The 22,887-nt window shown below is 38.6% G+C and overlaps 1 protein-coding gene across 1 annotated transcript in view; it reads left to right on the top strand.

The window, feature by feature from the left end:
- PLPPR5 (phospholipid phosphatase related 5) overlaps window positions 1-22,887 on the top strand; it is a gene marked incomplete at its 5' end in the record, with an annotated part of 123,054 nt that overhangs the window by 31,736 nt on the left and 68,431 nt on the right. The window contains 2 exons of the mRNA XM_024751248.1: window positions 9,312-9,444; window positions 15,276-15,526. Of these exons, the coding sequence (XP_024607016.1) occupies window positions 9,312-9,444; window positions 15,276-15,526 (384 nt within the window). The remainder of the gene's footprint in view (window positions 1-9,311; window positions 9,445-15,275; window positions 15,527-22,887) is intronic.

The following is a 22,887-nucleotide window of genomic DNA, read 5'->3' as shown; positions in this document are numbered from 1 at the left end:
TTTGGATAAATACCCCTCAGAAGTGGGATTGCTGATTATATGGTAGTTCTATTTTTAATTTTTTGAGAAACCTCCATACTGTTTTCCATAGTAGTTGTGCCACTTTGCATTTCCACCAACAGTGCACAAGGGTTCCCTTTTCTCCACACCCTCTCATACACTTGCTATCTCATATTTTTGATGATAGCCATTCTCACAAGTGTGAGATGATATCTCATTGTGGTTTTGCTTTACATTCCCTGATAATTAGTGATATGGAGCATCTTTTCATGTACCTGTTGGCATTTGTAAATCTTCTTTGGAAAACTGTCTATTCAGTTCCTTTGCCTACTTTTTAATTGGGTTGACTTTTTTGCTGTTGAGATGTGTGAGTTCTTTATATGTTTTGAATATTAACCCCTTATCAGATGCGTGATTTGCATATATTTTCTCCCATTCCATAGGTTGCATTTTCATTTTGTTGAATGTTTCTTTTGCTGTGCAGAAGCTTTAAGTTAGCTTTTATTATATGTTAAATGTTTCCCAAATTTACCTCTCAGGGTAAATTACCTTCATGATTTCTATCATGGCTGCATATCCCCTCAACTATCATTTATTTTTTCTTTAAATCAATCTACTTTGCTAACAAGTTATTATAAAAGAAAACTTGTATTATTACTGTAAATGGAACACCAGTATCACTTGATAAATAGAGGGTAACCATAAATTAAATACAGTGAAAACCAGTGTTCTTTTATTATAGCCAGTTATTTTCTGCTGAGTACTCGGAGCCTGAGACTTACTCCCTTTTTATGAAAAACAGGTAAATTAGCAAGTTCTAGCTGCTGTAACAAATAAACTGCCACATTTCACTGGCTTCATACACTAGAGTTTTTCACTTATGTAACAGTCTAGTGCAGGGCTGCTGATTCAGGGACCTCCTTCCGTCTTGTGGCACCAACAACTGAGGGACCCAGAAATCTCTCTGCGTCCAGTTAACAGATGCAGGGAGAGAACATGGAGAAGTCACCTGATTTTTTGCCTTTTTGGTCTGAAACTACCATAGGTAATTCGTCCTTTGGTGTAAATCACCTAGAGGTGGGTGTGCAGGGAATGTTGGTCCAAGCTAGGTAGCCACTTCCCACAGCTACTTTATAGTATGAAAGTGAGAATACAAGTTTTTGGTGGTCAAATTATGAACCATAAACAGGTTATATAGCAAGACACAGCCATAGTTTCTGAATTGCTGGCAGGGATTGTGCAACTACTTCTTCACTAACTATATTACTATTTTAGTTCAATTAATTCTCCTCTCTCCTAACCTCAATTTCACTCAGAAACTGTTCCAAGAAGTTAACAACTGCCTTACTTAGAGAGAGTGAAATCCATATATACATAGAAGAAACCTGTTTCTCTGTATCATGACACAAAATTAATGAGATAGTAGCCAGTGTAGCTTTTTACCTCTTAGTATAGCTTAGAACTTTCCTTGGCTAGATGGGAAATGAGCTCTGTCTCTATATATGTCTGTATAATAACCAAGAATGAAAAATGTGGTTGATAAGAACTTACATATAAACCCAGTACCCTCCTACATTTTAAAACTTAACTGTGTGCCATCACTAAAATTTTATGATTTAAAGTTGTTATTATCATTTGATATATATTTGAAATGTGTGAGACACATGCCCAGTACCACCACACTGATTACATGACTTCTGCTGCTGTAGTACAATCTGAAATATTTTTCCTGTGCTAATTTCAAACCAATGAAGCATGGATATGTTTGAGTGACCACCAGTTGAAGGGGAGAGGAATTTCTAATTGGTTTTTATAGGTGAAAACTAAAGCTATTTGGAATTTGACATTTGATGAAAGTCTACTATGATGTTATCATCCTGGAAAAAACTTACTTCTGTATTTTGTCATGAAGAAGTAGGGATAATAGAGGGTCAGCCCCTGGAAGCTGAGGTATGAGAGCAACATTATGTGCTCATAACAGAGAAATTTATACTTAGTGATTTATGATTCATACCTGTATTTTTGTAGGTTGCTTTCATTAGCCACGTGGAGCTTTTTACTCACTGGCGAACATAGTAAAAGATAAGAAACAGAACTGGATACCAGATCTGGGTTCAAAGATGAGATGGAGGCATTGGTGGGTCATTTAGGAAGGGGGACTGTATAGGCCCAGCTCGATAAGCAAGGTAGGGTTCAAGCAGCTTCATAATGTCAACAATGAGTTCAGTAAAGCATGATGGAGTGACTCAGAGGGTGGTGTATCTTAGGGAGCATATAGTACTTCATTTTGGTTGGTCAGTGGACTGTAGGGCTTCCATTTACAGGCTGGGTGAGGTTCAGGAGCACAACTGTTTGCTCCAAGGAGGTAGACTGTCAGGGTGCAGTGGGGAGGGGACTGTGACTCAAGGAACAGCACAGTTGCTCAGACACAGCTCTGTGGAGCAGTGACAGCCCTTCACTATCAGCTCCTGAGCCCTTGGTGGGCATCTTATCACATTCCAGATATATTGTCATGGACCACGAATGATAACAACCTTCCAGGGAGGTTGCTTGAGGGCTTCCAATGGAACTGGGGGAACAGGGCCCTTCCCCTCTCTTAGCAGGGGAGGCGTGATGGTGAGATGAGGTTAGTGAGCCCAGGTGAGGGGAGCTGGAAGGCAGATGCAAGGAATGAAGTAAGGGTTGACTGCTGTGTTCTTACTGTGCCAGCCTACACCCCCTCTACCAGTAGAGTCTCTTTTTTTTTTTCTTTTATTTCCCAGTGAATGGGGAGCTTTTGCTGAGGTGGGGGAGGAATACCCCCAATGAACTGCTGGCCCATGGGAAGCGGGTTGATTCTCCCTGCCAGAGCCACAGGTGTCCTTCCCGATGTTCTACTCCTTTCTCATTCTCTGTAGCCTGCTGCAGCCTGTGGCAGGCAGGAGGAGGGGCCGTGCTTCCTCTTGGTGGGTCACAGTTAACACTGTTCATCATCTCAGCTCTCTCTGGAAACGGCTTCCATTTATAAGTTCACAGAGAAAGGGAATTTTATCAAGGAAAACTACAAAGCTTTTAGCATCTCCATCTATGGCTTCCATGCCCTTGTCCTGTCATGTTTCCCTGTCTCCCACTCCCAGGACAGAAAGCAAGCAATTATGATCTTTCCCCGAGGGCTGCTTTGGGAATCTACTGAAAATGGCAGCCAATGACTCCAGATTAAGAACTCCTTCTTGACAATGGTGAGAAATGACCAAAGCACCAGGTCCTCAGTTACACGTCAGAACCTAATGCCTGCAGTAGAAATATGAAGAAATTTTACTGGAAAGAGAACCTCAAAATAATAACGGCAGAGTTAAAAAGGGTGGTGTGAAACTTTCTTGGTCTTTGTGGGAAGACTGGTGTGTGTGTCAAAAGGATCAGGAAAGTCTTTTTCTATACTCAGTTCTCTTATATCTGGAGATTCCAGGAGTTATAAAAGTGCTTTGTGCCCCAGCACCTTTCCCTTAAAACCGTAGAAATGCTAGGAGTATGGTGGAACTCCAGGATGTAACCTGAGCATTGAGGACCGACAGTGGGGATCAGGGGGCTGACCTGGCTTAACCTGGGAAAAATTAGAGGAAAAGCTTACACATTCCTAGGTAAAGGCTGTGGTCAAAATAGCTCTAAATTTGGATTCAGATTCTGGTTGTGCCAGTAACAACCATGTTTGGCTTCTTTATTTCTCTCTGGGTTGGTGTCCTTATCTGTTAAGGGCAGATTGAGCTCAATTTCATTCATTCATGCAGCCATTCATATTTATTGCCGATCACTGTGTTTTAATATGGAAATATAAAGATAACATTATACAATCCCTGTCTCAGAGAAGCTCTCAATTAAGTGGAGGAGACAGATGTTACTGATACTTGTAAAAGCATGCGTTAAGTACCATAATAAATATACAAAGTGCTTTTGGAACACAGAGAGGGAGGGAGGGATGGGTTGTACCAGGAGTAGAGTTGCAGTAGAGTACGCAGTATGTAAATCATGTCTTAAGAACAGAACTGCCTACCATTGCCTATCATAAGTGTGGACCAAGTATACAAGCCAGAATGTATGGGAATGCCTGGTATGTTGGGGAATGAAAATGTTTAGCTGTGACTAGAACATAGCATGTCTGGAGGCTTGTAAGGGAAGCTGAAAAAGATGGGTTTAGGTTCACCTGTAAACAGTCTCTTACAACAATTCCTGTTACTCCATTGGCTATGAAGACACACTGGAAATTGTAAACAGGAAGTTTGGATTGCACACAATTTGAGCAGGGAAAATGCAAGCACAGAGGTGAGTTCTGAGAATATAAGAGCAATACAAGAATATTAAAATATAAGAGCAATAGAAGTTAGCAGTTGATAGAGAGAGGCAGAGGAGGGAAATGAAGGTTTCAGCATGGTGTGTAAGGGTGTGAGAGTTTTAGCCTGTGTGTCCAAGTTGGACAGGAGGTTTAGGGTGGGAGACTGGAATTCATTTTGGATGGGAAGGCTTTGAGGCTTCAGTATGTAGGTCTGAGCATGTTGAGATGTTGCTATTTGATAGGTGGTTGGAGACCTGCATCTGGAGCTCAGGGGAGAGAGAAATATTTAGGACTTGTTACAGTAGCAGGGGTTGATAAAGCCTTAGGAGGAATGAAATCCTCTAGGGAGGGCTTCTGACAGGTCAAGAGAAAAAGAACCTGATAAAATCAGGGAACATAGAATTTAGGTCTGCAGTTCACTGACCAGAGCCTCTACCTCCAAGGCAAACTCAGTCCACTTTAGCCTTATGTTCAGGTCAAGTTGAGAGCTACAAGGAGAAAGGCTATCTCCTTTCCTCTCCTAATACTGTCTTCCCCATAGGGCTTCCATCCAAATCCTCTACATCTGTCTAAGAACTATCCTTCCTTGAAGCATAGTAAGAATCACCACCTGTCTTTCTTTGATGCCATGTTAATTTGTGTTCTTCTAGAAGCAGGTACCAAATGTGATTAGATATATACCATATATTTATCAAGGGAAACACTTGTAAAAGCTAAAAGTTGCAGGGTGGTAAACTAGAGAAGGCAAGGAGAACCTTCAGACTATGATGGAGGGCTGACCCCTGTGAAGGAGACGGGGAAGGAAGGAGGATTGGGTAGGAAGCACCTCAGAGTACAGCACAGCTCCAAGAAAGGCCAGAATCATGGGGAGTCTTTATCCCTCATCTTAGAGGAATAGACTCACCTGAATCCCCCCACCATGCCTAGCCATTGCCAGGAGGAGCCTACAGGAAGTGTGGCCTCAGCAGGGACTCAGTATTTGATCCAGAGGAGTGACAACTGGGAACATCAGACCAAAAGCCTGCCCAGAGCAGGAGATCCTAGTGGCACATTTCATGGCCACCATAGATGGCCTCAGTGACTCAGTGACACTTCCTAAATGTTCTACTGGCACTTATTGCCCAAACCGTCAAAACTCAGCATTTACAGCCTTGCACCATTATTAATTATCTCACCTTGTGTCTGCCCAACTAGATTATAAACCCTTCCTTAAACATCAGTGCAGTGTCCTTAACTCAGAGGCATCTAGGTATTCGTCGTAATAAGAATTGTGTTATTTTCATTACTTGAATTTATCTGAGAGGTGTAGCAATGGGAGTTTTGACTTAGGAATTTGGGATGAGGGAAGTTAAGAAAGAATATGATTTGGATGAGGCGTTCCACAGATGTTACAGTGAGGGAGGGAGAACTAGAGCATGGGAAGCAGACGTACCCACTGAAGGAAAGCAGACACTAGGGCCTAGGCACATGAATTTGATGAGATGAAGTCCAGGTAGGCAGACAGAAGCCAGTATCCAGAGAACATGGTAGAAAGTGCTAATCGAAGGGCAAGAACTAGCACGGAGGAGGTCCAGCAAGATATAATGGATGGGAGTTTGAAGTAGACATCACGGCAACTCGCTTTTTTTGAGAACTAACCTTTCTACCCACCAGGCAGTTTTCATACACCATATCACACCTTCTTAACCTTGGTTAATTGGACCGAAGAGACACCTGTCTCAAGCTGAACCTTCTGGGAATTTTGATTCGGGGTTCAGTAAATCTAATTAGTCGAATTTTCCTTGAACTGAGCTGACATGTTGAAGCAGGGCTTTTGGAGACTGCTGGAGCCCTTGTGTACACTAGGAGGCAGGAGAAGCGGCTGCAGAAAGACAAGAATGAGTCAGGCATTCAGAGACAAGCTGAGATGAGAGACAGCACGACTCCAGAGAAGAAGAATGAGACTGAGAGAGTCGTTGCCTGGACTCCTGAGAAATTTCCATCCCTCAACCTAATCCTGTGCCCTTTCACAGTAGGTTCTGAGATAACCCACCAACCTTAGAATAAATTCCCTATTCTTCTTAATCCAGTTTGAGTGGGATTCTTTTAGTAGCAGCCAAATAATATTGACTGAGACAGTGTTTTGACAGATACGCTCAAGACACAAACAGGGAGCTCAGAAACATGCAATTTGCAGGGATACAGACAAGCGAGAGGTTAGCATTAGGAAAACTGGGAAGAGTATCCCGGACAAAGCAGCTTTTAGTCTGGTAAGTAAAAGGGTAACCAAGTCAGAGACTAAACATACAGGATCTGCTTAGAGGAACTAGGGTAGAGGGTAGAGCCTTCCTCACAAGAACAAGGCAGAAAAAGGTGGTTATTAGGTGTCAGGTAAAAGGTCAGAGGCAGACTAAGATCTTCTGATCTATTGAGGATGGGACTCATTCATGCATTCAGTAAGAATTCTTGGGCATCTACTACAGTCTAGGGGGTTTAGTGTGTTAACAGACTGAGTTGTGGGTTCAGTGTACTGTGGGGTGGAGCCAACCCGGGAGTGGAGACCCCATGATACCTGCTGTGGGGAAGAGAAGGCTCAGAGGGCAGAATCGGGGGGCATCAGTCAGCTCATGATGTGAAGTGGATGATAGAATGTTAGAATTTGGAACGTTCTGGGGTAAAACAGACCTGGACAAAGTTGGAACTGAGAACTCAGAAAGTAACTTCTTTCAAGGAGCAGCAGAGAGGAAGGTAGGGTGAGGAAGGAAAGAGTGATTCAGAATGGGAGATAAGAAGGTGTCAGGCACACAGCTTGGCTATTTGTCAGTTTCTCCTAGGACCCTGGTGGCAGCTGATGAACCCATAAAAAAATACCTGTTGTGCCTGTTCATGCTGACCTGCTCGACTTTGCCAAAGTTAAAAAGTTCAGGAGGATTTGGAAAGCTATAGACTCTAGCCTTTCCTAATTCAATTCCACCTTACCAGATAGGCAAGGCTAGATTCCTTTAAAGTAATTCAGCTCAACATCTTTGGTTAAACTTTGAACCCTCACATACTGGGAAGAAGAAATATAGTAGAGGAAAAGGAGGTAGAAGGAAGGATAAAAATTAAGAGATGCCTCATAATCTGTTGCACATATTGGGATAAAATTAGTCTCCTGTGATCTCCTTCTCTACCTCCCACTCATAATTTTGAATATCTGGTAATCGTAGGTATATCTTTTCACAAAGACCCCAAAATCACTTCTCCAGTGGATGTCAGGGACTCCCTATATAGTGCATTATTTAACCTTGATAAGATGACCTAAAAACTAACCTAAACAATGACAAATTAGGAGACATGCTATTGGCTCCAGTTTCTTTTCTCATAATCTTATTTCTAGTGTGGTTGTGGTGTTAAATAGAGTCAGAAGATCTAGGGCTGAGTCAGAAATTTCTGCTTGGCTTCTGACTGGCCTTATGGGGAGCAAATTATTTAACCTCCTCAAGCTTTCATTTCCTCATCTGTAAAATGGTATTATGACATATGACACTTGTTCTAATACCCTGATGGGTGATTTTAAAGACCATGTATAAAAACTAATGAAATGGTACAAACACCAGTGGAAGGTAGCCAGGTCCTTTCATAAATCACATAGTTGAGTAAAGAATCTGTATCAGAACCTAATTTTTCTCCTCACTAGCTCTGTGGCCTTTGACAATTCATTTGAGTTCCAAGTCTTGTTTTTTTTTCCCTTGTCAAAGAGGTATGATAATATTCTCTGTTTCATGTAGTTTTTATGACGATTAAAATGACATATGTATACTAAAATATAAAGAATATATTAGTGATTACAATTCTTAATAATGTCCCAGAATAGAATAATGATACTATTTTGATTATATTTTCTTGTTATAAAAGTATTAATATAATTTTATATTAGTATATTTATATTAGATCCTTTCAAGATTCTTTTTTTTTTTAAATAAAAGCATTCTTTTTTTAAAAAAATATTTATTTATTTAGTTAGTTATTTTTTATTTGTTTGCACCGGGTCTTCGTTGCGGCGTACGGGATCTTTAGTTGCAGCATGCGGGATCTTTTAGTTGCAGCCTGCGGGCTCTTAGTTGAAGCATGTGGGATCTAGTTCCTTGACCAGGGATCGAACCTGGGCCCGCTGCATTGGGAGTGTGGAGTCTTAACCGCTGGATGACCAGGGAAGTCCCAAGATTATTTTCATTGAGATTTGTTCTGATATGCAGAGTCAAATTTAAATGAGACATAATCACTTAAAAATGAAACTTGAAATTCAATTACAGATAAAAAATGAGTGCATCCTTAAAGCAAAGATCTTTCATATATTTCACTTCTAATGAAGTCTTTTAGAAAGCAAAACTGTTATAGTCTGTTTTTATTCATAATTTATCAGTTTAATACTTTTTGAATTGAGGGAAATACGGGTTTTATATGTATACATAATCACTTAAAAATGAAACTTGAAATTCAATTACAGATAAAAAATGAGTGCATCCTTAAAGCAAAGATCTTTCATATATTTCACTTCTAATGAAGTCTTTTAGAAAGCAAAACTGTTATAGTCTGTTTTTATTCATAATTTATCAGTTTAATACTTTTTGAATTGAGGGAAATACGGGTTTTATATATATAGGGATAAGGTTATAATAAAAGGGTCTGGGGCTTCCGTGGTGGCGCAGTGGTTGGGAGTCCGCCTGCCTGTGCAGGGGACACGGGTTCGTGCCCCGGTCCAGGAAGATCCCACATGCCGCGGAGCGGCTGGGCCAGTGAGCCATGGCCACTGAGCCTGCGCGTCCGGAGCCTGTGCTCCGCAACGGTATAAACCCGCGGACCACAAAAAAAAAAAAAAAAAAAAAGGGTCTGGTTACCCAAATACGGTTCAGGTTTATATTGAGATTATTACGATTATTACCACTCAAAGGAAGTCCTCTTTTTGCATTTTTTAAAAATTAAAATATTCTACATTTATACTGGTTAAATTCTAATGTTCTTTAATCTTTTATTTCCTTGGAAGATAATAGTTGGAGAAACTGCTGTGTTTTGCCTACAACTGGCCACAAGGGATTTTGAAAACCAGGAGAAAACTATTTTAACTGGAGACTGTTGCTATATAAACCCACTGGTGAGGAGAACTGTGCGATTTCTTGGTATGTGTTCATTGAATTGTTTTTATTGTTGCTGAAACAATGTTTATGTATAAGCCAACCTTTAAAATGACCAGCATATTAACTGTATTCGAATATTAGATTATATTTTCTTTGAAATGTTTCAATTTGGTTTTTAAAAATAAATACTGCATACTATTTTCTCTCCTGTTTTGCAAAACTCCATTTCGTGGTGTCATTTCCATATTATTTTAAGAAAAACAAATCCCACCATACTTGGATATTTAAATTCTAAAAGAAACTAAAAATTACGTAATTTAAAGAAATGATTTACTATGTTTATTAAATTTCAGAAACAACGCTTAGCTAGAAATGATAATCTAGGTTGGCTATTGAACATCATGAAGGACAAGCAAAATAGCTGGACAAATAAAAGAAATGCTGTATTTGTTAATTATCATAAGTAGCACTCCATGAACTACTTCTGGGGTGTTTTTTTTTTTTTTTACAAAAAAATGGTACAAAAACCATTTTTTACAAAAATTGGTGATTTTATTAGGGGACAAGATTTACTGATCCTTTAAATCTCAAATTCTAGCACTAATGATATGAACATTGACGAATTACTGAAAATCATCTCAATTCAAAAGACACGTGGCCAAGACAGGTTTTCTTTAACTGAAACAATAAAACTTAATAATAGATTATTATTTCCTGGCTTTATCAAATAAGAAAAAGTGCATCTATATATACTAAATAACATTTAAGATAAATTCTGATCAGTATTAAGATTACGGATACTGTAACCCTTCGATATATTTCTCATATTGATGGGAACAAGATGAAGACTTTGGAGATATGCATAGCTCACCTAATCTATATATAAACCCACTAAAGACTAATCAAATGTCATCATGCCTTTAAATCTCTCTGGAGCCGAAAGGTCTTCATATCTAAGACTGTTCATTTTATTGCCGTCAACTTATACATCCCCACAGCCCTCATTTATACAGTTGAAGGGATAGCTTTTATATGAAACTTTTAAAGTTATATTTTTCACATGCATCAATACTGTGTTCTTGACCCATTTAATCTTTGCATGAGAAACATTTAATAACAAAATAAACAATAATATACTCAGAGCTAAAGTATTTTGATGAAGTTGAACCTTCCTAAATATTGTTAAATTATATTATGCCTACTTAAGTAAAATATTTTTATTCATTTACGCACATATTTCTAAAGAATATACAGGCATACCTCCAAGATATTTGAGCTCAGTTCTAGACCACTATGATAAAGCGAATATGGCAATAAAGCAAGTCACATGAAGTTTTTGGTTTCCCAGTGCATATAGAAGTTACGTGTACACTCTATTGTAGTCTGTTAAGTGTGCAATAGCATTATGTCTTAAAAAAATACATACCTTAATTAAAAATACTTTTAAAAATTAAAATCACTAAAAAATGCTAATCATCACCTGAGCCTTTAATGAATTGTAAACTTTTTGCTGGTGGAGGGTCTTGCCTCAACGTTGACGGCTGCTGACTGATCAGGGTGGTAGCATCTGAAGGTTGGGGTGGCTGTGGAAACTTCTTAAAATAGGACAACAATGAAGTTAGCCACAGTGATTGAGTCTTCCTTTTACGAACGATTTCTTTGTAGCATGCAATGCTGTTTGATAGCTTTTTACCCATGGTAGAGCTTCTTTAGAAATGGTAGTCAATCCTCTCAAACCTTGCTGCTGCTTTATCAACTAAGTTTATGAAAGATTCTAAATCCTTTGTTGTCATTTCAACAGTCTTCACAGCACCTTCACCAGGATTAGATTCCATCTCAAGAAACCACTTTCTTTCCTCATCCACAGAAGCAAATACTCATCCATTCAAGTTTTATCATGAGATTGCAGTGATTCAGTCACATCTTCAAGCTTCACTTCTATTTCTAATTCTTTTCCTATTTCTACCACATCTTCAGTGACCTCCTCCACTGAAGTCTTGAACCCCTCCAAGTCATCCATGAGGATTGAATCACCTTCTTTCAAGCTCCTGTTTAATGTTAATATTTTGACCTCTTCCCATGAATCATGAATGTTCTTAATGGCATCTAGAATGGTGAATCCTCTCCAGAAGGTTTTCAGTTAACTTTGCGCAGATCCATCAGAGGAACCCCTATCTATGGCAGCTACAGACTTATGAAATGTATTTCTTAAATAGTGAGACTTGAAAATCTGAATTACTCCTCATGACCTGCAGAATGAATGTTGTGTCAGCAGGCATGAAAACAACATTAATCTCATTGTACATCTCCATCAGAGCTCTTGGGTGGCCAGGTGCGTTGTCAATGAGCAGTAATATTTTGAAAGGAATTTTTTTTTTCTGAGCAGTAGGTCTCAACAGTGGGCTTAAAATATTTAGTAAATCATGTTGTAAACAGATAATGCTGTCATCCAGGCTTTGCTGTTCCATTTATTGAGAAAAGGCAGAGTATATTTAGCATAACTCTTAAGGGCCCTAGGCTTTACAGAATAGTAGGTGAGCATTGGCTTCACCTTAAAATCACCAGCTGCATAAGCCCCAAGGAAGAGAGTCAGCCTGTCTTTTGAAGCTTTAGAGCCAGGCATTTTCTTCTCCTTAGATCTGAAAGTCCTTGATGGCATCCTCTTCCAATAGCAGGTTGTTTTGTCTACATTGAAAATTTGTTGTTTAGTGTAGATACCTTCAGTAATGATCTTAGCTAGATCTTCTGGATAGCTTGCTGCAACTTCTATATCAACAGTTGCTGCTTCACTTTCTACTTTCCTGATATGGAGATGACTTATTTCCTTAAACCTCATGAATCATCCCCTGCTAGCTTCAAACTTTTCTTCTGTAGCTTCCTCACCTCTCTTAACTTTTTTTTTTTTTTTTTTTTTGCGGTACGTGGGCCTCTCGCTGTTGTGGCCTCTCCCGTTGCGGAGCACAGGCTCTGGACGCGCAGGCTCAGCGGCCATGGCTCACAGGCCCAGCCGCTCCGCGGCATGTGGGATCCTCCCGGACCAGGGCACGAACCCGTGTCCCATGCATCGGCAGGCGGACTCTTAATCACTGTGCCACCAGGGAAGACCTCTCTCAACTTTTATAGAATTGAAGAGAGTTAGGGCCTTGCTCTGGATTAGGCTTTGGTTTAAGGGAATATTATGGCTGGTTTGATCTTCTATCCAGACCACTAAAACTTGCTCCATATCAGCAGTAAGGCTGTTCCGCTTTCTTATCATCCTTTAAGAACTTTTCCTTTGCGTTTGCAACTTGGCTGACTGTTTAGCACAAGAGACTTAGCTTTCAGCCTATCTCAGCTTTCAACTAAGCTTCATCATTTCTAGCTTTTGATTAAGAGATGTGTGACTCTTCCTTTCACTCGTACACTTAGAGGCTATTGTAGGATTTTTAATGGCTAATTTCAATAATGTTGTGTCTTAGGGAATAGGGGGTCCTGAGGAGAGGGAGAGAAATATAGGGGAATGGCTGGTTGGTGGAGCAGTCAGTGTACACACATTTATCAGTTAAATTCACTGCCTTGTATGGGTGCAGTTGTGTTGCCCCAAAACAATTACCATAGTAACATCAAAGATCGCTGTTCACAGATCACCAATAACAAATATAATCATAATGAAAAACTTTGAAATATTGGGAGAATTTCTGAAATGTGACATAGACACACAGAGTGAGCAAATGTTATTGGAAAAATGGTGCCAATAGTGTTGCTCAACACAGGGTTGCCACAAACCTTCCATTTGTAAAAAAAATGCACTCTCTGCGAAGCCCAATAAAGCGAACCTCAGTAAAACGAAGTCCGCCTGAATGGCACACAGTAAAGTGTGCTTTTAAGTCTCTGCATGTTTCTTACTTCTTATATGATTTTATAAAATATTTAGGAGTGCTTGGTTTGTTTCTTGTTTCCTTGTTTATCATGATTTGGATGTTTCTAGTTTGTTATAATAAAATGGAAGCTTGCGCGCAAAGCATTACTGCATAATAAGACATCACTCTTCATAGCGACTTTATTCTGGAGGTCAGCACAGTGGATACACTCGTGAGATCTCACTTTAATAAGTATCTTTGTAGTTAACTTCAATATTGGCCTTGGGCCTGATGCACTATTTTAATTCTAAAGCACATTTGGGAACTTTACAAGTATCAAGAGACATTTCCACATCCTTATCACACATTCCTCTGTATTTTAAACAGGAAAACTTATTGTACCAGATAAAAAGAATGGTTTGGTTAAATAAAATGAGTACTTCTTAGCCTAGGTTTCAAGAGAAAAGAGGTGAAGACTTGCCATTTATATTGCCATGCTAGACCATGAGATTTGGAAAGAGATAGTATATGCAGTAACATTTTATTGAGCTTTGTTCTTTTCCATTTCTCTGCTTATGCCAGATTTCTGATTTAAGTATCATTTACTTGTATGGCTCATGGAATACTGGTAAGATGTAAAGAAAGCTTTTCATTGCTTCCTTGTAAGTTTTTTCAATAGAGAACTAAGGTCTTTGGTTCATGGTGGTTTGTATGCACATAGAGTTTTGCTATGTGCAGGTTTGGTTGCAAGAACCTTGCATAATGTTACATAATATTTGGAAAATGAAAAGGATAGTCATGTATCTAATCCTGGAAAATTATTTGATCCTGGTGAGTTGCAACACAACTGCCAATAATTATATAAAGGCTTAGGAAACAAACAATCCAGAAATATATGACAAAGAAAAAAAAGCATCTAATTATCATAATAGAATTTTATGACTTTTTAATGAGCCGACTGTTTGGGAAGTATTATTTTGGCATAGTTTTAAAATGTCCTGATGGATTTTATTACCCCAAATTATAAAAGAACGGATTTCTTTACATCAATACCACATCCTTGCGGATTGTATCTGTAAGTTTGTTGACAATGCTGCCAAAGAATTTATTTTGCCTATCCTATCTAAGTAGAAAGATAAGTTTTGGCAATAATGACCAATGACATTGAATTTAGAAACTATTTTTGGTATTTGAGTAAATTGGCGTGTTCCTTACAAAAGGGGAAAAATTTATGTACTTAATTTTATACCTTCAGGTAAACAAAGTAAATAAATTTTACTACTGTGAAGATAATTTAAACATTATAATCTAATTGCTTTATTATTTACTAAATTGTCCCAAATTTGATAAATTGAAACTCAAGCCATAAAAGATAAGGCGGGACTTAGCTGTTATATGACTTTAAAAAATGTGTTTCTGATGGCGATATAGAGATTAATCTGAAAACATTCTGCTTTACTTAAGATTTTCCATGGTATTTAAATGAAGACTGATGGCATTGGATTTTGCTGCTAATTGGCACCTCCAGCTGAGTTAATATCAGTTTGAATGAGCTTAAGAGGCATAATCAAAGGGAGATGACTGCTCTGCTTAATGTTAGTAAGATTAAAAAAAAAATTCAAAAATAGGGAAAAAATAAAGATTACTAACATTAGCAGAAGGTGATAGACTGAACCCTCTCAAGGGAAACACATCTCCATTTAAAAAATCTCATTATCCAAACACAGCCTTAGAATATATTTTCTTCTTTTATCATATGTCTTATAAACCTGCCGTGCATAAAAATGTAGCCAGTGGTAGACAGCTCAATATGTTAAATAATTTAACACTCCCACTACTTCAGAAAGCAAAGGGAGGAGCTGGAGGGAGTGAAATGGAAGGAACTGTATATATATATATATATATATATATATATATATATATATATATGTATGTAGGAACTATATTATAGTTTCTAAAATATTTCCATCTTGGTGTATTGTAAATTGAACCACAATAAACCAAAAAGTTAAAATGGTGTGTTTTCTTCCTCAGGAATTTATACGTTTGGACTGTTTGCTACAGACATCTTTGTAAATGCCGGACAAGTAGTTACAGGAAATCTGGCTCCACATTTTCTCGCCCTGTGTAAACCCAACTACACGGCACTTGGGTGTCAGCAGTATACGCAGTTCATCAGTGGGGAAGAGGCCTGCACGGGCAACCCGGATCTCATCATGAGAGCAAGGAAAACATTTCCATCCAAAGAAGCGGCTCTCAGTGTCTATGCAGCTATGTATCTGACAGTAAGTAAGAATTAGAAACCATTCTTAGTTTGTCTTTCTGGTAATTCTCCCAAAGCAGAAATTATTTCTCCCTGCCATAATGGAAGTCACAGTAACAGCTTTCTGCAGGACATTTAATTTATTTTTAATGATAGCTGTTTGTACTGTGAATAAAATTAAGTCAGTTGACTCTCGTGAGATTATGTGTGGGTATTTGGTTTTATTAAAAAATATAGCCATTAGCATTTCCATTTGAGAATATGTTTGTCTTTATTATTAAATAGGGCTTAATGGAAACAAATTTGTCCTATAGCAGTTGCCATAAACTTGTAATAGTGCAAGTAAGAGAACTACCCAGGCCTCTTAGCCACCTACTCAACTTCTAATGTTCTCTGGTGAAGGTGGGGAAAGAGGCACTCTTTTTCCAGAAAGTTCTTTTGTTATTGGTAACTATATCATCTTAATATCTCAATGAGTGTTTTAATATTTTCTCAGAACTAACCAAAATGCCCTTAAAAATCATATATATTTTCTTTATTCTTGAGTATTTGCCATCATTTTAGTGGTAGGAGCCAGGCCCTAAGTGCTGCTATCTTAGGACATTTAGGTGGAAGTAAGTGGTCAAAGCTGAATGCATTAATGACAGGCAGGAGTACAAAGAAGGGCAGCCTTGGCAGGCAGCTCTTGACCCCAGTATTTATATCCATCAGTCTTTCCCTCTATCACCAGAATGTGCCTTGCCAGCTATAAGGTTGAACTCCCAAAAGTGTGCTTTGAAGGCTTTTCCATAGGTAAAATAAAAAGTGCAGAAAATTTTTCCTTTCAGAGTTCTCCTGTCCAACAATGCCAATAACTACTTCTGATTTCAGCTCATTGATGAGACCTCAGGACCAATTTGAAAACAAATTTGATAATTTCTGATTACTTGACAAAACGCAGAATTATTTTTACCTTCAACGAGCTATTTGATTATGGAAATGTTTCTAACGCTCCTGATGCAATCTTGTCAGTTTATCTCTAAAAGAGAGAATATCTGCTGTGACACCTCTACTTGAGATTGGAAATAAAGGTTACTAAAGAAAGGACAATTTAAGAGAGGAACTATGGCATCATACATAACATTCACGATGGCACGGTAATTTTGGAGGTCATAAGGGTGTGTGCATTTTTTTTGTTGTTGTTTGTTTGTTTTTGCGGTACGCGGGCCTCCCACTGCCGCGGCCTCTCCCACTGCCGCGGCCTCTCCCACTGCGGAGCACAGGCTCCGGACACACAGGCTCAGCGGCCATGGCTCACGGGCCCAGCCGCTCCGCGGCACGTGGCATCCTCCCGGACTGGGGCACGAACCTGTGTCCCTTGCATCGGCAGGCAGACTCCCAGCCACTGTGCCACCAGGGAAGCCCAGGGTGTGTGCATTTTAACATTTTAAAAGTTTTTAATCCAAGCTAATCTACCACTCACTACCTGGACTTTTTTTTTTTTAATTTAATTTAATTTTTTTTTTAATGTACAGCAGGTTCTTATTAGTCATCCATTTTATACACATCAGTGTATACATGTCAATCCCAATCTCCCAATTCATCCCACCACCACGCCCACCCCCCCGCCGCTTTCCCCTTTTTCTCCGTTGTATATCCTTGCCTCCTTTGTTGTAGATTAGTTGACATAGGTGCATGGGTTCATCTCTGCACTTTCTATCCGGTTCCACTGATCTATATTTCTATTTTTGTGCCAGTACCATATTGTCTTGATTACTGTAGCTTTGTAGTATAGTCTCAAGTCAGGGAGTCTGATTCCTCCACCTCTGTTTTTTCCCTCAGGGCTGCTTTGGCTATTTGGGGTCTTTTGTGTCTCCATACAAATTTTAGGACTTTCTATTCTACTTCTGTAAAAAATGCCACTGGTAAGTTCATAGGGATTGAATTGAATCTGTAGATTGCTTTGGGTAGTATAATCATTTTCACAATATTGATTCTTCCAATCCAAGAACATGGTATATCTCTCCATCTGTTGGTATCATCTTTAATTTCTTTCATCAGTGTCTTATAGTTTTCTGCATACAGGTCTTTTGTCTCCCTAGGTAGGTTTATTCCTAGGTATTTTATTATTTTTGTTGCAGTGGTAAATGGGAGTGTTTCCTTAATTTCTCTTTCAGATTTTTCATCATTAGTGTATAGAAAAGCAAGATATTTCTGTGCGTTAATTTTGTATCCTGCAACTTTACCAAATTCATTGATTAGCTCTAGTAGTTTTCTGGTGGCATTTTTAGGGTTCTCTATGTATAGTATCATGTCATCTGCAAACAGTGACAGTTTTACTTCTTCTTTTCTAATTTGTATTCCTTTTATTGTTTTTTCTTCTCTGATTGCCGTGGCCAGGACTTCCAAAGCTATGTTGAATAATCGTGGTGAGACATCCTTGTCTTGTTCCTGATCTTAGAGGAAATGCTTTCAGTTTTTCACCATTGAGAATGATGTTTGCTGTGGGTTTGTTATATATGGCCTTTATTCTGTTGAGGTAGGTTCCCTCTCTGCCCACTTTCTGGAGAGTTATTATCATAAATGGGTGTTGAATTTTGTCAAAATCTTTTTCTGCATCTATTGAGATGATCAGATGGTTTTCATTCTTCAATTTTGTAATATGGTGTATCACATTGATTGATTTGCGTATATTGAAGAATCCTTGCATCCCTGGGATAAATCTCACTTGATCATTGTGTATGATTCTTTTATGTGTTGTTGGATTCTATTTGCTAGTATTTTGTTGAGGATTTTTGCATCTATATTCATCAGTGATATTGGTCTGTAATTTTCTTCTTTTGTAGTAGCTTTGTCTGGTTTTGGTATCAGGGTGATGGTGGTGTCATAGAATGAGTTTGGGAGTGTTCTTTCCTCTGCAATTTTATGGAAGAGTTTGAGAAGGATGGGTGTTAGCTCTTCTCTAAATGTTTAATAGAATTCACCCGTGAAGCCATCTGGTCCTGGACTTTTGTTTGTTGGAAGATTTTTAATCACTGTTTCAGTTTCATTACTTATGATTGGTCTGTTCATATTTTCTATTTCTTCCTGCTTCAGTCTTGGAAGGTTATACCTTTCTAAGAATTTGTCTGTTTCTTCCAGGTTGTCCATTTTATTGGCATAGAGTCGCTTGTAGTAGTCTCAGGGTGGTTTGTATTTCTGCAGTGTGTGTTGTAACTTCTCCTTTTTCATTTCTAATTTTATTGGTTTGAGTCTTCTCCTTCTTTTTCTTTATGCATCTGGCTAATGGTTTCTCAATTTTGTTTATCTTCTCAAAGAACCAGCTTTTAGGTTTATTGATCTTTGCTATTGTTTTCTTTGTTTCCGTTTCATTTATTTCTGCTCTGATATTTATGATTTCTTTCCTTCTGCTAACTTTGGGTTTTGTTTGTTCTTCATTCTCTAGTTCCTTTAGGTGTAAGGTTAGATTGTTTATTTGAGATTTTTCTTGTTTCTTGAGGTAGGCTTGCATTACTATAAACTTCCCTCTTAGAACTGCTTTTGCTGCATCCCATAGGTTTTGGATCATCGTGTTTTCATTGTAATTTGTCTCTAGGTATTTTTTGATTTCCTCTGATTTCTTCAGTGATCTCTTGGTTATTTAGTAACGTATTGTTTAGTCTCCATGTGTTTGTGTTTTTTAACTTTTTTTCCCTGTAATTGATTTCTAATCTCATTGTGTTGTGGTCAGAAAACATGACTGATATGATTTCAATTTTCTTAAATTTAGTGTGGTTTGATTTGTGACCCAAGATGTGATCTATCCTGGAGAATGTTCCATGAAGAAAGTGTAATCTGCTCTTTTTGGGTGGAATGTCCTATAGATAGCAATTAAATCTAGCTGGTCTATTGTGTCATTTATGGCTTGTGTTTCCTTATTAATTTTCTGTTTCGATGTTCTGTCCATTGGTGTAAATGAGGTGTTAAAGTCCCCCACTATTATTGTGTTACTATCAATTTCCTCTTTTATAGCTGTTAGCAGTTGCCTTATGTATTGAGGTGCTCCTGTGTTGGGTGCATATATATTTATAATTGTTATATCTTTTTTTTGGATTGATCCCTTGATCATTATGTAGTGGCCTTCCTTGTCTCTTGTAACATTCTTTATTTTAAAGTCTATTTTATCTGATATGAGTATTGCTATTCCAGCTTTCTTTTGATTTCCATTTGCATGGAATATCTTTTTCCATCCCCTCACTTTCAGTCTGTATGTGTCCCTAGGTCTGAAGTGGGTCTCTTGTAAACAGCATATATATGGGTTTAGTTTCTGTATTCATTCAGCCAGCCTGTGTCTTTTTGTTGGAGCATTTAATCCATTCACGTTTAAGGTAATTATCACTATGTATGTTCCTATGACCATTTTCTTAATTGTTCTGGGTTTTTTTGTAGGTCCTATTCTGCTCTTGTGTTTCCCACTTAGAGAAGTTCCTTTAGCATTTGTTGGAGAGCTCATTTGGTGGTGCTGAATTCTCTTAGCTTTTGCTTGTCGGTAAAGCTTTTGATTTCTCCGTCAAATCTGAATGAGATCCTTGCTGGGTAGAGTAATCTTGGTTGTAGGTTCTTCCCTTTCATCACTTTAAGTATATCATGCCACTCCCTTCTGGCTTGTAGAGTTTCTGCTGAGAAATCAGCTGTTAACCTTATGGGAGTTCCCTTGTATGTTATTTGTCATTTTTCCCTTGTTGCTTTCAATAATTTTTCTTTCTTTTTAATTTTTGTCAGTTAGATTACTATGTGTCTTGGCATATTTCTCCTTGGGTTTATCCTGCCTGGGACTCTCTGCGCTTCCTGGACTTGGCTAACTATTTCCTTTCCCGTGTCAAGGAAGTTTTCGTCTATAATCTCTTCAAATATTTTCTCAGGTCCTTTCTCTCTGTCTTCTCCTTCTGGGACCCCTATAATGCGAATGTTGTTGCGTTTAATGTTGTCTCAGCGGTCTCTTAGGATGTCTTCATTTATTTTTATTATTTTTTCTTTATTCTGTTCCACAGCAGTGAATTCCACCATTCTGTCTTCCAGGTCACTTATCCGTTCTTCTGCCTCAGTTATTCTGCTATTGATTCCTTCTAGTGTATTTTTCATTTCAATTATTGTATTGTTCATCTCTGTTTGTTTGTTCTTTAATTCTTCTAGGTGTTTGTTCTTTAATTCTTCTAGGTCTTTGTTAAACACTTTTTGTATCTTCTCAATATTTGTCTCCATTCTTTTTCTGAGGTCCTGGATCATCTTCACTATCATTATTCTGAATTGTTTTTCTGGAAGGTTGCCTATCTCCACTTCATTTGGTTGTTTTTCTGAGATCTTATCTTGTTCCTCCATCTGATACATGGCCCTCTGCCTTTTCATCTTGTCTATCTTTCTGTGAATGTGGTTTTTGTTCCACAGGCTGCAGGATTGAGGCTATCTAAGAGGCTTGTGCAAGTTTCCTGATGGGAAGGACTGGTGGTGGGTAGAGCTGGGTGTTGCTCTGGTGGGCAGAACTAAGTAAAACTTTAATCTGCTTGTCTGCTGATGGGTGGGGCTGGGTTCCCTCCCTTTTGGTTGTTTGGCCTGAGGCAGCCCAGCACTGGAGCCTATCCTGCTCTTTGGTGGGGCTAATGGCCGACTCTGGGAGGGCTCACGCCAAGGAGTACTTCCCAGAACTTCTGCTGCCAGTGTCCTTGTCCTCATGGTGTGACACAGCCACCCCCCGGCCTGTGCAGGAGACCCTCCAACGCTGGAAGGTAGGTCTGGTTCAGTCACTGCTTCTTCTCCTGGGTCCCGATGCACACACTACTTTGTGTGTGCCCTCCAAGGGTGGAGTCTCTGTTTCCCCCAGTCCTGTCGAAGTCCTGCAATCAAATCCCGGTAGCCTTCAAGGTCTGGTTCTCTAGGAATTCCTCCTCCCGTTGCCGGACCCCCAGGTTGTGAAGCCTGACGTGGGCTCAGAACCTTCACTCCAGTGAGTGGACTTCTGTGGTAAAAGTGTTCTCCAGTTTGTGAGTCGCCCACCCAGTGGTTATGGGATTTGATTTTATTGTGATTACACCTCTCCTGCCATCTCATTGTGGCTTCTCCTTTGTCTTTGGATGTGGGGTATCTTTTTTGGTGAGTTCCAGTGTCTTCCTGTCGATGACTGTTCAGCAGTTAGTTGTGATTACGGTGCTCTAGCAAGAGGGAGTGAGAGCACGTCCTTCTACTCTGCCATCTTGAACCAATCTCCTCTTTGTTACTTTTCACTACCTGGACTTTTAAAAAAAATCCCATCAAGAAAATTTTTATAGTTAAGGATCAAATCCCATCCTATCCATTTTCTCTTCTGACTTCTGCACAATTTTCCAGTTACAGTTTCCTTCTTACGCTCACTCTGCTCCCAACTGTGTTCCTCTAATGTCTCCTGATTTCCGCTACACACTTGAAGGTGCTTCTAGACTTCATATGAAATCTTCTAAGCCATGCGTATTCTTTCCTATTCACTAAATTGGTTGACTGCATGTTCCACCTCTCCTAGAATATGGAACGTTCAGCCTTAATATGAAGATTTAAAACTTGAGTGAATCAGGAGCCATAAAATACTTTTCAATCATTGTCATCACACCTAAATCTGATGTTTGTATTTGTATCTGGGTATGAGTTGTAAATGTATCTGCATATATACATGTGATCAAGCCAATGACTTTAGACAAAGTTTAGAATACTCTCTGACCCCAAATACTGTGACATGGTTATCTTAGCACTGATATAGATGTTAGATTTTACTGTGTAATCAGAGTGTGCCAATGGTGGTGAATGTGTTAGTATAGTGAGATACTTGGTCTTTTTATTCTGCCAAAATGGTGTGTCTGCTGGCATTTGTTTTAGCTAACTTTTTTTTTTTTTTTTTTTTTTTTAGCAACTTACCTAAAGGCATTTATTTAAACTGCTTCTGAATTATAAGCCATACTGTTCTAATCTGTAATAAACCTTTGGAGATGTTTTCATAATAATTATTACTATTATTAGCAAACATTTATTGAGCATTTGCTGTATGCCAGGCATGAGTGCTTTACATTTACTAATTTATTTAATACATTACTAGTTCTTATTTATATGTTTTAAAATTTGTTCTTTATTTATCATTATCATTATTGTAATAACTGATTATTTGTATGAATTTATCGAATCCTCATAACAACTTCATGAAGTATATACTATTATTATGCACATTTTACAGATGAGGACACTCAGAAGGTGAAGTAACTTGCCCGGATCCATAGAACCACACTTTTTCCTGGCTACAGTGATTCTAAATGTTCCAGAGAGGGAATCATTAAATCCTATTAGCCCTAATATGTGTGTGGTTAGCTGAGTTCCCTCCTGGTCCTACATAATTTCAGCATACATAAA

Source organism: Neophocaena asiaeorientalis, unplaced genomic scaffold, assembly GCF_003031525.2.
Source record: "Neophocaena asiaeorientalis asiaeorientalis breed wild unplaced genomic scaffold, Neophocaena_asiaeorientalis_V1.1 scaffold147, whole genome shotgun sequence".
In the NCBI taxonomy this organism is placed as follows: Eukaryota; Metazoa; Chordata; class Mammalia; order Artiodactyla; family Phocoenidae; genus Neophocaena; species Neophocaena asiaeorientalis.
Note: the sequence above shows the minus strand (reverse complement) of the source record. Positions and strands in the feature narration are given on the sequence as shown.